Here is a 16,530-nt window from a genome sequence, read left to right as displayed (position 1 = left end):
GGCTGCCAATACTGGTATGGCCGTGGCTGGAGATTTGCATCCAGCCAGGGCAGTGGCACTTCAGTAAGGAGATGGAGGAAATAGTCCTGGCCCCTCTCTCTATCTTCCATATCCCTACAGTGATCTTGACAAGAAGAAACAGGGTAAGATTTGGGTGAGGGAAGACCTATCAGTTCTCTAATAGGAAAGGGAGCTGAGCCCAGAGCTGAGCCACAATGACCTAGGAGCAAGCAGATGTCCCCTTTGGGCAGTCTGAAGGACAAATATTAAAGAACTGGCTGGGCAAATCTGTCTTGGGCTGTTTAGGACAAGCTGATACTGCCTTGGGGCAGGAGGGTGGTGAGGTGGACCTCCTGATGTCCTGCTCTGCTTCAGTAGAGCTCAAGGAATAGCTCTTGGTGCTTTGAGTTACAAAGGACTCCTGGGGGGGAGATGTGGGCTCAGCAGAACTCCTACCCTCTGCCTGATCTTTATCACTTCACTATCTGACATGCTGAGGGTGAGACGGTATTTAAGTCCAGTCCAGAGTACCCAGAGTCGTCTTTTATCTCAGATGAGTCCACTTCCCTAAGGTAAGGAGCAAGTATCTCATCCTTTGAGCCACTCAGGAAAGAAATGAGATAAAGCAGTGAAGAGTATCATGTGAGATTATTCTGTCCCAGGAATGGAGTCACAGGGGGAAGATCTCCCACGTCTTCCCACCTCTTGTCCCCTCCCTTTGACAGACTTATGGAGCAGTAACCCTCTAATGTGACACCAAGACAGGTTTGCATTTTCGAACCTTCTGCTGCTGCTAAGCAGAGGAGTTAACTTTCTCTCTCCATCAACACAGGAAGGAAGAAAGAAGTCAGAAAGAGAGATATTAAAAACAGATGATGAGAATAAAGCAAAAATGACTTAAAGAGAAGTTTTAATCTCAGATTTACCTATTGCATCAGTGGCACCTTGAGGTCCAGTTTACAGTAACAAGTTCTGCTGCTGAGGGCTGGATTAATGGTACCTGTAGCCTTCCCCCCCTCCCAGTGAGACTTCCCCTTTCTGGAGCCACATGTTCCTACACTAGACCCTATTTCTTGCTCTCTGAGAGCAAAGAAAAAACTTATTCCTTCAGGTGAAAATAAAATAAAAGAGGGAACAATACAGTTTGTGGCAGACCACACCCCATGAAGGGTCCTGCTTGCAGGCAGGCAGTGACCATCCACAGGAGAACAGCTAAAGGAGGAGGAGGACAATGTTTCATTTTTTCATTATGATATATCAGAGGTGATTAGAGGGCAGAAATGCCATGTAATAAATAAAAAAAGTTATGTCAGCCTCAGGACAGCCTAGGCCCAGGGAAGGGGACACTAGGAAGAGCAGTTGAGCCTCCCTGGGAGCACAGGCAGAAATGCAGGCAGGAGCTTTGGAGGGGGCTGCCAGGCTGCCCAGGCTTCAAAATATTCTGTTGCTTCAACAGTTTCTATTTTCTTTGAGCATTGAATGTTTTTGCAGGAGAGGGGGGAAAAAACTCGGAGACAAAAAGACCGATATTCTCGCTAAAAGCAGACCCAGTGGAAAATTTTCAGCCAGCCCTGTTGAGTACACCAGGGCATGCTTTACTTTTTGCCTTGCATGATTACCTCTTTCATTAACATTCGAGACAGGCAGCAGGCAGAGATAAATCCTGAATAACTCCAAACTTTGCTTCTCCCATCTCTCCCAGCGTTAGGCTGGTTCAGACAAAGCCTGTGCTGGAGGCTGGCTGCAAGGAAAGATGTTTTGATTATCATAGAAATAGGGGCAGTGCAATCCCAAAAGAGCTCAGCTCCTGCACATTCTCCTCCGAGCATGAGCAAATCCATGTTTCACCAGCAGGCTGGGATGCCCTGTTATGAGAGCAGGTCTTTGGTGGCTGGCACCAACACAGAAGGTCACAGCATGTGTTATGTCCATCAACTCAAGACAATTTCAGAAGTATGTGAACATCCTTGAATGTGTCCCAAGGAGGGTAACAAAGGTGGTGAAAGGGCTGGAAGGAGTATCCTGTGAGGAGCAGCTGAGGACTTTGAGCATGTCTCGTTTGGAGAAAGCAGGTGCTGAGGGTGTTGCTCTCTACAGATTCCTGAGGAGGGGAATTGGAGAGGGAAGTGCTGAGCTCTTCTCCCTGGTATCTAGTGACAGCACACATGAGAATAGTTCAAAGTTGTGCCAGGGGAGGTTTAGACTTGACATCAGGAAGCATTCCTTTGCAGAGAAGGTGGACAGGCATTGCAACAGGCTTCCTAGGGAGGTGGTTGATGCATCCAGCCTATCAGTGTTTAAGGGACATTTGGATAGTGCCCTTAAAAACAGGCTTGAACTTTTGGTGAGCCCTGAATCAGTGAATCAGTGTTGGGCCCAGTCCTGTTTAATATCTTTATCAATGATTTAGATGAGGGCATTGAGTCCACCATCAGCAAATTTGCAGATGACACTAAGTTGGGGGGGAGTGTCAATCAGCTGGAAGGCAGGAGGGCTCTGCAGAGGGACCTGGACAGATTGGAGAGTTGGGCTGATTCCAACAGGATGAAGTTCAACAAGGCCAAGTGCCGGGTCCTGCACTTTGGCCACAACAACCCCCTGCAGTGCTACAGGCTGGGGCCAGAGTGGCTGGAGAGCAGCCAGGCAGAAAGGGACCTGGGAGTTTGGATTGACAGGAAGCTGAACATGAGCCAGAGTGTGCCCAGGTAGCCAAGAAGGCCAATGGCATCCTGGCCTGGATCAGGAACAGTGTGGCCAGCAGGAGCAGGGAAGTGATTCTTCCTCTGTACTCAGCACTGGTGAGGCCACACCTCGAGTGCTGTGTCCAGTTCTGGGCCCCTCAGTTCAGGAAGGACATTGAGGTGCTGGAGCAGGTCCAGAGAAGAGCAACGAGGCTGGTGAAGGGACTGGAGCACAAGTCCTACGAGGAGAGGCTGAGAGAGCTGGGGTTGTTTAGCCTGGAGAAGAGGAGGCTCAGGGGAGACCTCATCACTTTCTACAACTCCCTGAAAGGAGGTTGTAGCCAGGTAGGGGTTGGTCTCTTCTGTCAGGCAGCTCTCAGTAAGAGGGGATGGTCTTAAGCTGTGCCAGGGGAGGTTTAGGTTAGGTATTAGGAAGAAATTCTTTACAGAGAGGGTAATCAAGCATTGGAATGGGGTGCCCAGGGAGGTGGTGGATTCTCCATCCCTGGAGGTTTTTAAGATGAGACTGGATGCGGCACTTAGTGCCATGGTCTGGTAACCACGGCAGTAGTGCATCAAGGGTTGGACTTGATGATCTCAGAGGTCCTTTCTAACCTGGCTGATTCTATGATTCTATGATTCTATTCTATGAATTGGCCAGGCAGTTGTAGGTCTCTTTCAACAGAAATGGTCCATTCTTTCCTATTCTATTCTATTGCCATAAATAAAAAGAACATGGGACTGAACTTCCACCAGAAAACACACTGAGCATGGTATTTCCCAGCCACCAAGGAGCTACTCTGACAAACAGTGTTTCATGTCCTAGCCCTCCAACCCCCATCTGAGGATGCAAGAGCTGAATTAAGCAGCTTTCTGTAAATCTGAGCTCACTCCAAGGTGGTAAAGAATGAGAAACAGTGGCTGACCTTACCTGCAGGGAGGCATTTGTAGGGGAACACACATTTTTTTTCAGCATAGCCAGGCAAGCTGTGAATGGACAAGGGATGTTTATCCATATTGCCCCTATGACACTGAGCAAGAGCTTGTCTCAGCTCATGAGAAAAGCAATGCCAGTCCCCATAGGAATATTTTCCAGAGTGGGAAGGGATTTTACAAGGGCTGGAGTACTTTACAGCCTGGAGGCAGTCACAAGCCTGGGACCAGGTACCACTGCCAGTGTTGGAGCATCTTTGAAGAGAGGAATGGGGTAAAGCTCAAGAGACAGGAGAAAGACAAGAAGAGCAGCCACAGGAATAAGGGGGAGGATGCCATGCTTGTCACTGGGCAACAGCAAATTTGTCCTGGTAGCAGCTGGTACTTCGGGAAAAACATCTGCCTCCTGCACTCCACTCTGGGCCAAGGTACGGAGAAGGAGCCAGAGTCATGGCTGCCAAGTGCCAAGTATAGACTTCCAAACTGGCCCAGCTGCATGATCTCTCACCAATGCAGGTGGCCCTCACTGTCAATCCCATGACTTTGGGAAAGTCCATGGCTCTGAAAAATGCAGGAGATTGATCCAACGGTCATCCTTGCCCACAGGGTTGTCATCAGGATGGGAAAGCATGAGAGACGTGAGAGGTGATGGGGGCAAGGAAGGAGGTTAAAGCTATGTAATGCTATAGGGATGTTGGGACACATCATCCAACCTGTTTGTCCAAGGAGCAGGTGCCTCTGTGTGGTGGCCTAAGCCCTGCCATGTGCAGAAGGATGAAAGAAATGCCAAGCACAAATGGGTTGTCCTCCTCCTGGACAATCACTGTTATTTTTCTTTCTTTATTTTTACAATGAATATTATTTATGTTATTCGTTAAAGACTTGCTAAGGAACAGGTGCTGGCTCATGTTCACTGGTTGATATACCTCAACATCTTTGCAACCATTTTTCACTCTTAACCCAGCTGGGGAATGGGAGGAAGGCTCAAAACGGCATGTTCTGGTGTGACCATGTTGCATGTCCATGGAGAATGTGAAAACAACACATGTTTTGTGGGGGGCTGCTAGATGCCTGTTGGTGTCCTATTGCTCCTGGGGGGATGCTGCAGGATTTTTAGGGGACCCTTGGTCATGCAAATTCACTCCTCAAAAACCATTCTCTGTACAAAAACGGCTGGTTTATGATCATGGGTGCCTGTCGGTGGGCCAACCACACCCCGCTGTACTCACCCCCAACCTGTGACTATCTGAACAGGCTGGATTGATGGGCCAAGACAAACCGTATGAAGTTCAACAAGGCCAAGTGATGGGTCCTGCACTTGGATCACAACAACTGCCTGCAGTGCTCCAGGCTGGGAGTAGTGGGACTGGAAAGATACCCAGTGGGAAAGGACCTGGGGGTGCTGGTCAACGTGAGTCAGCAGTGTGTCCAGGTGGGCAAGAAGGCTGTATCAGCAACAGTGTGGCAGCAGGACCAGAGAAATGATTCTTCCCCTGTACTGGGCACTGGTGAGGCCACACCTCGAGTGCTGTACCCAATTCTGGGCTCCTCCATTCATAAGGACATTGAGGTGCTGGAGTGGGTCCAGAGAGGGGCAGTGAAGATGTTGGTGAAAGGTCTGGAGTGCATGTTCTATGAGGAGTGGCTGTGGGAGCTGGGAGTGTTTAGTCTGGAGGAGGCTCCAGGGAGACACTATTGCTCTCTATGACCTGAAAGGAGGTTGTAGCCAGGTGGGGGGTGAGCTCTTCTCCCAGGCAACCAGTGACAGGATGAGAGGACATAAACTCACAGAATCATAGAATATGCTGAGTTGGAAAGGAACCATCAGGATCAGCGTGTCCAACTCCTGGCACTGCACAGGACACCCCAAGAATCCCACCAAGTCCTGAGAGCATTGTCCAAACACTTCCTGAACTCTGTCAGGATTGGTGCTGTGACCACTTCCCTGGGGAGCCTGTTCCAGTGCCCAGCCACCCTCTGGGTGAAACACTTTTTCCTGATATTCAACTTAAACCTCCCCTGACTCAGCTTCATGCCATTTCCTCGGGTTCCGTCACTGGTTACAAGAGTGAAGAGATCTGTACCTGCCCCTCCTCTTCCCCTCACAAGGAAGTTGTAACTGCAATGAGGTCTCCTCTCAGTGTCCTCCAGGGCGAACATACCAAGTGCCCTCAGCCGCTGCCCGCACGGCTTCCCCTCCAGACCCTTCACCATCTCTGTGGACGCTCTCTGACAGTTTAATGTCTTTTTTTATAGCCTAGAGCTGCGCCAGGGGAGGCTTAGGTTCCATCGGGAGAAACTTCTCCACAGAAAGGGTGATCAGACACTGGAAGGGGCTGCCCTGCCTGGGCAGGTGGTGCAGTCATCGTCCCTGGAGAGTGTTCAAGGAAAGCCTGGACATGGCACTCAGTGGTGGTGGATCGGTTACGTGTTGGACTGGATGATCTCGGACGTCTTTTCCAACCTAAGTGACTCTGTGATTCTGTGACCCCCCCTCCCCTGTGACGGCTCTCTCCTGTGCTGGTGCTGGGGGGGGGGGGGTGTCGCGGCCCCTTTAAGCGCACGCGGCGAAAGGTGAGGGGGGGGGAGCGAAGAGGGTGGGGCGTGCCGCGCGGCGGCGGTGTGGGGGGGCGTGTCCAACTGGGCGGCGGGGGCGTGTCCCGCGCGCGGCGGGGGCGTGTCCGGCGCGGCGCGCTGAGGTCAGCGCGAGCGGCGCCGTCACAAAAGGAAGTGGCGGCGGCGGGTCCGTCAGCGCGGGGAGGGGCGGGGGCGGCTCCGGCACCTCCGGGAGCACCGGGAACAGCGGCACCGGCACCGGCACCCGCGGGGCGGCCGCGGCGGGGGCCGCGCCGCGCCATGGCCCAGCAGCAGATGAGCAGCTCGCAGAAGGCGCTGATGCTGGAGCTGAAGTCGCTGCAGGAGGAGCCGGTCGAGGGCTTCCGCATCACCCTGGTCGACGAGTCCGACCTCTACAACTGGGAGGTGGCGATCTTCGGCCCCCCCAACACGCTGTACGAGGGCGGGTACTTCAAGGTAGGGCCTTCCCCCCGCCCCCCGTGCCGCGCGGTGGGGCCGGGCCGGGGCCGGGCCTGCGGGAGGGGGCTCGGGCTCGGCCTGGGCAAGGCGGGGGGGCCGCGCCTCGGCCGCTGCCGCGCTGGGAATCTGCTCTTTTAGCCCCGAAGAGCCTCCTGTAGGACCTCAGGGAAGGGCGAGAGTTCGCCCCTCCCGCCCCAGGGTGCCCCCGTGGCTCTGCTCTCTGTGTATGTCACAGAATCACAGGGCTGTGGCGGTTGGAAGGGACCTCTGGAGATCATCTGTTCCGTGTTCCCATATCCTTCCAGGATCTGATGGGAACACGGGAAGGATGGAGCAAGACTATTAAAAAGAGCATGGAGTGATAGGACAATGTGTAATGGCTTCAAACTGAAAGAGAGTTAGGAAGAAATTCTTTGCTCTGAGGATGGGGAGGCCTTGGCACAGGTTGCCCAGAGAAGTTGTGGATGGCCTGTCTCTGGAAGTGTTCAAGCCAGGTTCAATGGGGATCTGAGCAACTTGGTCTAGTGGAAAGTGTCCCTGCCTATGGCAAGGGGTTGGAACTGAGTGATCTTTAAGGTTCCTTCCAAGCCAAACCATTCTGTACTTCTATGATGATATTTATTTCAAAGGAAGGGACTTTCCTGCTGTCCCTCGATAGTTTCACTCATCGATGGCTAATTCAGGATAAAGGCTGTGTTTTCCTCAGAACTTCATGGTTTTCAGGGCTGTTTTACATGATTATTTTTTCTACTCCTGTTTTCTTCCTCTCCAAAATTTCAGAAGGCAGCCTTCAAAGGGCTGCAGCAACACGCAATGGGTGAAGGCAGATAAATGCTTTCAATTCCTCTCTCAGCCTTCCTGTTAATACAAAAAAACTTTTGTGCTTGTTATTTCCACTCTTGTACATACGGCAAGTAAAAAATCTGACGCAGCTATCCCAGAAAAGAGTTGAAGGGAGCAGACTTAAATTATCAAAACAACTGGAGAAGGAGGAGTTGCACTTTTCTTTCTTAAAAAAAGCAACTGGAAGACCTTAGAGCGTGCGGAAGATATGCTGTATCAGGCACACTTCTCTGCACTTGATGTCTGCTTGGTCTCTGGCAAAATATTGTCCCCACCAGCTTGCTTCTCCCAGCAGTTAACTGTTTTAGTTGTGTCTCCTGCATCTCTTATTCCATGCCCTTTGGCTTCTGTCAAACTGAAGAAAATTTTGAATGGTGTCTTTGCTTGACTAACATGTACCTTTAGTGCCTCTTGGCCTCTCCAGGTCAAGGTTTAAAAGCTTTGTTCCACAAAACCAAAATAACCTGTAGCTTGGGGAATAATAGATTTGAGTCACGTTCAGTTTGGCCTCATTGTTTGGGAGGAAGGGAAGGCTTTGGCACAAGGCTTGCCTTTTGTAATGAGTTGGCTGGCTTACTCATGTAGGTGTGATAGGTGTATTCTTAGACTCACCTCCATTATTACTTATTCAGGAAGTCGCTCCAGTCGCTGGTTGGTAACAGTGTCATCTTCACATCCGAATGGTCTCATGACCTCTTCCTGCACTTAAATTACTCATCCATTTTTTTTCAAAGAAATCATAACGGATCAAAATATGTTTGCTTGGTTGGGGAACTCTCTGGTGTGTGTGTTTGCAGTTGTTCCTGAAAAGAACCTGAAGCGGCCTGTGAAATAATTTGGGGATGTGTGTTAATAAGCATAGATTTAGGCAAGGTTTCCAGTTGCCTTACCTCAGTATTGCGACTGTGTTGTCTTTTTGAGTATTTAATGTCCTTGAACTGTTGTGCCTTTCTTCTAAATTCTTTTCACCAGTCCTGTGGTACTTGTTTTGAGAGGCTGAGGTCTGGTGGTGCCTCCACCCCTCCAGAGCAGCAGTATTCCCTTTAAGTAGCATGGCTGAAGTCTCTTGTGTGTTGTTTCTCTCATCCTTCCTCCAAGAGGAGCTCTGTGGGGTGGGTTTTTGTAGCATCTGATCTTTGGTTATGTATTCTGACTTCTGAGCCACTGAAAAAGTGGTCTTGGACCCTTATTCTGTCCCTAGGGAGAAGTGATGTTCATGACTCTCTTTGTATTAGGCTTTCAGATGCATTAGACGTGGCTTATGAAGTCATTCAGAGATCAGATTAATACCCAAACTTTATTTGATGAGTGACTTCAATGATGTATTGATAGTATATGCTGCTCTGAAGTAGTGCTCACCTTGCATCTGTTTCATTCCTCGCTTTTCTTGACATGATGAAATATCCAGCTTCATTTTGTTTTGTATTTTTAGTTTACTAAGGTTAGGTAAGCAGGATTAGAAATGTGCAATTACAGGATGTAGCTTTTTTTTGGCTTTGTGGCAGTGAGAATTTGGGAACTGTCTTCTACTTGAAGTGTAGTTTAAGGGTGGGAACTGGAGGAGAAGAACAAAGGCTTCTAGTTAAGCTACGGTATAAATATTTTGAGGAAAACCTGTGTTTAAAGTGACCTTAATAAAGAAAGTGTTAATGATTATTGGTAAGGAATACAGATGCTTGATTTGTGCCTGTGGAAATCTTGGAGCTGGTAACATCAGATTTTGGCGTCTTGGGGAAATACAGCCTTTCTCTCTAGGTTGTTGTAATAGCTGAACAAACTGAAAGGAGGAAAGTGCTCTCTCTGCACCTCCTTGACAGGAGCTACTGCTGTCTAAAGCTGGTTCAACATTTGAACAGACTCTGGTTTCAGTTGCAAATCCTGTAACTCTAGCATTTGATAAACTGAAGCAGAAAACAAGTCCCTTTGAGTGTTTGTTTAAATGGTAGGTTATCAACATGCTGGCTGTAATAAAGTTGGGGACTTCTTAAAAATTCAAGCACAGCATTTAAGCTTATTTTTTCAGCTAGTATACCATGCTCAGTCTGCTGCAGTGCTTCAGAGTTTAGGATTGCCAGCTAGATGGAAAGGGCAGCAGCCTCCAGGAGCAACAACTGTGTGAAGAGCATCTTGTACCAGCAAGGGATGATCCAGCAGCCTCCCCCTCCTCTGTGTGATCAGCTGAAGTTGGACATCTGCAATGGAGATTATATCAACCTTTGCCTTACCTAGTTACTGTATTCCCAGTCATTCTCAGTAGTTTCTAATGTTCTGGGCAATGCTTTGGTTAGGTTCCATGTTATCATCCTCCAGGAAGGAGTCGAGCTGTTCCATGCACTGGTTACTTCTCCTTCCTCACTGGCAAGGCAGAAATAGCTCAGGGGCAGTGATGTTAAATCCTACAAAGGAGTTGAGATAAGAACCAATGTCTGTCCCTCAGTTGCTGTCAGGAAGAAATTGCGTTTGACTAAAGTTCCTGGCAGAATCAGTTGTGTTGGGCTACAGGCACTTGACTGCGATAGGTGAACTTGATTTTTGGTCCCAGACTCATTCAAAGAGTTTAAGGGTAAAATGTAGGTAGACCTTGTGTGTCTAAGGTGTTGCTCACATCTAATTCAGTTACTGAGGTTTTTTGAGTGAGAAAGGCAATATTTCTCTCAGAATGAAATGCTTTGTGTTCAGGTCAGGTCAGAAGCGGTGGCTTCTTTCTTAGGTCAGCTGGGATAATACGGGTCTTTCGATCAGAATCCACTGGCCTATGTAATAGTTCTGAATTGCTCTGGAAGTGATTGGAATGTGCTCTTCTGGTTTTGCAGGCAGTGCCTGAGCAGCAGAGAACCAGATTGTGCAGCCATCTGCAGAGCTAGGTGTGATTCCACCTTAATGCCATAGTCATCTTCTGTTTGTCTGATAGGGTCCTTCGCTATGTGGCAGGAGAACTTCTTCATCCTTAATTTTGGCTGATACTTAAATGGGGACCACAGCAACAAAGGTGATTATGCTGTAGTCTGGTGATGATGGGTGTGAGTTGGGATAGATCTCAGTGGCTGAGGGCTGTGTGTGGTGAAACCTTCACCATCTCAGGTGACAGTTCATATCTCTGTCTTGAAATCCAATGTCTTTCTTTGATGCTTGAGCTGTCAGAGCCTGGTGGTTGATGAACCTCTGCCCAATGCCTTGATCAAGTGGTGTTTTCAGAACACTTGCAGGACTATTAGAAAGTGTCTCCTGATGGCTTACTCAAGGTCCTGAATGTTTGGTGCCATTGCACCTTAGCACCACAGCGTTTGGTTGTTTTTCTAAAACGGCAGTTCTTCTAATTTGTTTTAGTTGGATGGTATTCTTGTGCAGGGAGCCAGTGTTTCAGTGGAGGTACAAGTGAGAAATTATACAAATAGAAACTTCCTTATTGAGCATATAGCACTACCCAGAAGCACGGTTTGACCAAGCACACTGTGTCAAGAAGCATGTTTAATGTAGAGCAAAAGTCAATATTAAAAGCTCCTTCAGAGGTGATTCAGGCTGGATAGATTAAAATTAATACACCTAGCATGAAATGAAATGAGAAAAATTAACTACATTGTTAAAGTTACTATTTGATAGTTCTTAAGGCAGTTCTTTTCATAAGGTATTTTTCCTGCTTGAAGGAACAAGCCTTGACACATAAGTTGGAAGGGGAAAAAAACACCAAGCATTATGATTAGTTTTGTCAAGCAATTTGGGGGCTAAATACTTGTCAAGGCATTGTTATCCTTGCTTTTTGTTACTCATTAACCCTATGCTATATGGAGTTCTGTATTGTTGGATCTCAGCTTCTTCCAGGTGATTTGATTTCAAAGTGATTTGCAGTATTTCTTAATATTTCAGAGCAGGAAATAGAGAACTTACGGATAACGAGTGACGAGAATGAACACCATGTTTAAAAGTTTGGTATTGTAGTCTACTTCTCAGAAAGCTTAAAATTAAGCAAATAGAAGTTTCCTAAGCACTTATATAATTATATAACTTGTAGAACATTCAACTCCACAAAAATTTACTTGATTCCAGGGGAAAAACCTGTGGTGCTCTGAGCTCAAGGGCTGCTTTCTGCAGGCCTCTGCATTGCAAGGTGCTACAGAGTTTCTCTCTGAGTGCTTGGTCTCCTATTTTTGTTGCCTTTAGGTATCATTGATGGTAATAAGCAGTGGTTTGATGCAGCAAAGGCATACGGAATTGCGGGCAGATAGAGCCCTGCTCTGTAGAGCTCCAGTTCAGAGCAGGCTGTCTCCAAAGCTAAGGAGCCTCTCAACTGCCTGCAGACAGGGAGGCAAAAAACTTCTGATGTTGATTTATGGATCATAAGCACAGTTATGACCTCAGACTCTCAGGCCTGGGCAATGCCTGATAGTCCCTCACTCTGCTGTTCCATATAATTCTTTGGATGGCTACACCTGTGGTCTGCACAGATAGCTTGTCCATCCTGTAACCTGTTTTGGACGTCAGTGCATCCTCAGGAGGAAATGGGCAAGGTCATTTTGGTGGGCAGCTCCCAGTCCTTTCCCTAGGGCTCCTCTGATCCTGGTAGGATTACTGTGTGTGCTGAGAAGCACAGCTAGTGGTTTGCACTTCTGATGCTGCCTGAATGTATGAGATCATGTGCAGTTAGGTCCTGTTGTATGGAAAGAGGTGAACTGTAGTACAGCCCAGCTCTGCCATTAGAATAAAGTGGAAAGCTGTCCATGTGGATAGAGTGAGCACTTGGTTTGCTTAATTGTTGTACAGAGTGGTCCTTGGATAAGGTAAAAAGGAACTTGACTTTTTTTTCCTTAGGTAACAATGCAAGGAACTGTGCCTCTTGAAACTTCTTGCCTGTCTTTTGAAGCAATAGTAACTAAAAGCATGTAGCTTTAGATGTGGTTCATATTATAGGAATTAGTGCAAGTTTTTGACTCCGTAGTGTTAGAAGAGTGGGGGGGGGTATGTTTTTTCGGTTTTTTTTAAATCCTTTAGATCAAGTAGTGCAGTGGTGTTATGCCAGTGTCTGAGGGTTTGACACATCTGTAACTTTTCAAAAACTCAAACATGTTTTTGCCTCACTGTTTCTGAAGTCACTCTTAGACTACCCACTGTTTACATGGCGATATATTCACATAGGTGTCTTCTGTATAATAGCACTTTAGGTCTACTGCACAATACTCACTTTGTGTCTAGAGGGTAGGGAATGCTGCAAAAAAAAAAACAACCTCTTGCAGAACCTTGACTCTGATCTTTGGTGTGGCGTTTGGTTGTGTAGTTCATGGCAGGTTCATCAGGTGTTGAAGGTAATGAATAGCATGGGCTAAATGGTGGAGGTTTTATGTTGAACGTAAATGTAACTGAGTTCAAGTTGAAAGTGTCGCAGTTACAGGTGGCCTGCAGTGTGGATGAACTAGAGGTTGTGTGACTCATAATACAGCAGGCCCTCTTATAATTCGGTCTGCACGTGATCAGATGTGTGCAAACGCACATGCATGTGCACAAAATTAGCTAGCTATTTCCAGAGTGCTGCTTCATTTTTAAAGCCTTAGTGTTTTTATCCAGCATTATGAGTTAGAGGAATTGCAGTTCATCTTGCTAAGTTTTTGTGGTAGTGACTTGCTGAGAATGTCTCATCTCACCATGCCAGTTTGACAGTAATAACTTTGGCATTGTGTACCCTCCCCAAAGCACTAGCAGCCAAGATTACCCAAATTGATTGATTGCCTATCTCCACGCTTTCTGATATATTTAAAATGCATAAATATTTGCCCAAAGTGGCTTACAAATAGGAGGTAAATGAGAACTACTGAATTAGGATGCATTTAGGATATTTTGGAATCTTGCTTGACTTGAACAAATGTGACCTCAGGATTCCTGGATGTTTGTTTTAAACTGAGGCTTTTACCTGGAGAACAATGAAAACATAAAGGGGCTGAACTTTAAGTGGGTGACACGTTTAGGTTTCATAGTATTTGTAATTAACAAAGAGAAGGTTGCCTGGCAGACAGGCTGTGTCTTACTCCTTAAAGTTTTAGTACTGAAAGCATGACATAATATGTTCCTTTTGGTCTATTTTGTTGTCTTAGAATTATGCAGGTAGTTTAAAAGTTTGGATAAACAGTTTTTGCTTGAGGAACCTAAGTCAATAGCAGTAAGGACGTTTGCAATAGCTGTGTGACTCTTCCCCAAATTATGTATCCTTGTCAAGTATTTAAAACATATATTTTAATATTTGTTGTAGCTAAATATTTGGAGGGGTTAAGATGCAAAACTCTCTGCCAGAGTATTGAAACAGTGCAAGGACCAGTGTTTAACCAATTGTGCCACTTGGGTCAATTTTTGAGCGATAGACTCTTGTCCATTGTGCAAAAATTCTTTGGTTCTAAATTAATCCTTAGACACCTCTGCAGCTAGAAGCCTTTCGCTGTCAGACCTAGGCAAAGGCTGAAATAATATTCTCTTTTGCAGCACCCTCTTTGGCCTTGTCAAAACAAAAGCCATGCAATGGAGTAGTTTTGACTTACAATACGTTCTGTGAATACGCATTTGTTCTTGCATAAAGTCTGCTCGTAAAGGCCCCTTATTCATGGATGTAAACCACACTGGTGTGCAAGTGTTTGCTTATCTTGGCTAGAATAACTATCTGTAAAAGCACTCACCTTTATTAAAAGAATAGGCTTCTTATAATGTATTGAGGAAAACTGAATTTCATCTCTGTGTTCCCAGTTACTTCTCTGCAGAACAGTAACTGTACCCACACTTAGTAGCTGAATGCTTTTCAGTGGTGCATTAAGCAGTATAACTTGAGAGGCTCACAATCTTTTCTGTACCTTTTAAGTATCTTGTAGCTATTACCTAAATCCCTTCTATTTTGTCATTCATGTGGTAACAAAATGCCCCTACCCAAATGCTTGAGATGAAGGTGCATGGCATTTTTTCGTTAAGGTGGAAAGACAAGGCCTTGTTTGTTCTTAATGATGTTGCCACTTCAGTGGGATCTCTGCCTAACCTCATTTTTTATTGCTGAGTCCGTGTTACTCAAAATGCTAAGCAAAAAAAGACATTGAGGCACAACTCTTATTGACAACTTAGTGTTCAAGTTCAGTGTGTGATGGTAACATTTTTTCTCTCGTATAATTCTCTGAGTATCAAGTGGCTGTTTCTTGACACAGCCATAGTCATGTTTAAACAATTCTCTATGAGGACCTATTGTCACTTTTTTTTTTAAGTACTTCCAAATGAAACTAAGCATTTTATATGCTGTCTTATCTCCATTGGAGCATATAAAAATGAAAGTTTTGAGACCAACATATGGAATGATTTCCATTTCTCAGTCTCTGCCAGAAAACTGAAAGCTTATGTGCTTCAAAATTTGACTAATATGCTTTCTGTGAAATTTAACTGATTTTTTTTTTTTTTCCTGCTGGTTGCAGTCTTTGATTTGTGTGGAAGGAGCTTGGCTGCCTTTGGCCTTAAATACAGCAATAGCAGCACTGCGGGGGGAAGCTGGGTAGGAGTCTGTGAACATTTTGGCTTTTGTGTTCTGAAATCGGCTGAATTATTTTTGAAAACTTTTAATACTGAAGATTGTTTTGACCCTCAGAGGTTTATGGGCAGACTCATCAGGAGCTAAAACCCAGCCTCACTAGAGTAACTGTTACTCTGGAGATGTATTTTAAATTGCAATAGTAGCTGAGTACATGGTCTTGAACCTGTCTCATCCATGGCTATTCTACCTTTGGAAAGAGATCGGAGTTGTACTGGCTGCTGCTAAGGAGGGATGGCATAAGGAATCTGCCGGTCTTGGCCACTTTATTCTGGGTGTTATGGAATAAGTCTGGGTTCTAGTGCTGTTAGAGGTGATACTCAAGTTTCCCTGATTCAAAGCAACCTGCTTAATGTTCAACTCAGACATATCACTATTAATTTTCATCCAATTTTCAAGCTTGTCCTGCACCTACTAAGCAATTGTTCACTTTTGTCCACATCTGTGGTGTAAATGATGTGCTTATGCTTGAGTTCTTTAACTGGGGACCATACTTTGCCTGCAAGGGACAGCTAAGTATCCTGCTGGCAATCAACAGAGGTTGTGAGAAGCCATGGTGGGATGGCTGCTGTTGGTGTGTGGTACCTACCTCAGCCAGGGCATTTCCTGCTGGCAGTTGTAGATGTGTTGCTAAGTGGTGGATCGGGTCAGGTTGGGATAAGAGCCATGAGTAACTATCCCAAAGCAGGGCATTGCCTGTTCCTGTTCCTTGTAGGGGTGCAGTGAAATGTCACATGGGCATGGCTTCAGCATGTGCACCACACCTGAGATGTCTCCTACTGTCCAGGCAGCTGGAGACACTGCCACTTTCTCTAGGGTCAGCTCTGTGCAATGGCAGAGGCATGGAGGAAGGTTTTACCATGCTTGGCCATGAGAGACTTGTCATCGTCATGCTCCCAGGCCTCTTCATTTGTCTTGGAATCTCTTGGAATCCAAGGCTGCCTGAGTCATCTCCCTCTCTTCCTTCAACTCTCTTCCTAAACTGGAGTAACTGTACTTTGAGTCATGACTGCAGGCTGACATAAGGTCACCACGTGTGACCCGGTTAGAGCTCCTGGTGTCTCAGCCTTGTTCTGTCTCATCTTCTCCCCTGTAGCTCTCAGCCTTGAGAATGTAGATGACTTTCACCTATTTAGAACCATAGAATCATTAAGGGTGGAAAACACCTCTAAGGTCATTGAGTTCAACTGTCAACCCAGCACCACCACCATGTTCACCACTAAACCATGTCCTCAAGTGCCACAGCCACACATTTTTCCAAGAGAACAGTGAAGTATTTTTGACCTGCCTACATCTAACCTATGCTTCCAAGGTGGCTAGTGCCTGCTTTTAAAGCAGAACTGATGCTAGGACAACCTGTAAGTTATACTGCAAACCTCTGGCAGGAGGTTAGTGGGCAGAAACAAACCTTTCGTTTGTTGGCATCTGCATCAGTTCTGTTGTATCTGTAACTCTTGCATGCATCAATTTATTTAGGGTTTACTTTTTGTTCAGCTT

At 46.4% G+C, this 16,530-nt stretch overlaps 1 protein-coding gene across 1 annotated transcript in view; it reads left to right on the top strand.

The window, feature by feature from the left end:
- Positions 1-6,316: 6,316 nt before the first annotated feature.
- The window catches only part of UBE2R2 (ubiquitin conjugating enzyme E2 R2), a 51,711-nt gene continuing 41,497 nt past the window's right edge, over positions 6,317-16,530 (top strand). The window contains exon 1 of the mRNA XM_017819082.1: positions 6,317-6,647. Within this exon, the coding sequence (XP_017674571.1) occupies positions 6,471-6,647 (177 nt within the window). The 5' untranslated portion in view covers positions 6,317-6,470. The remainder of the gene's footprint in view (positions 6,648-16,530) is intronic.

Source organism: Lepidothrix coronata, unplaced genomic scaffold (genome assembly GCF_001604755.1).
Source record: "Lepidothrix coronata isolate B3197 unplaced genomic scaffold, Lepidothrix_coronata-1.0 Scaffold72, whole genome shotgun sequence".
Classification (NCBI taxonomy): domain Eukaryota; kingdom Metazoa; phylum Chordata; class Aves; order Passeriformes; family Pipridae; genus Lepidothrix; species Lepidothrix coronata.
This window is presented reverse-complemented; position numbering and strand designations above follow the sequence as displayed.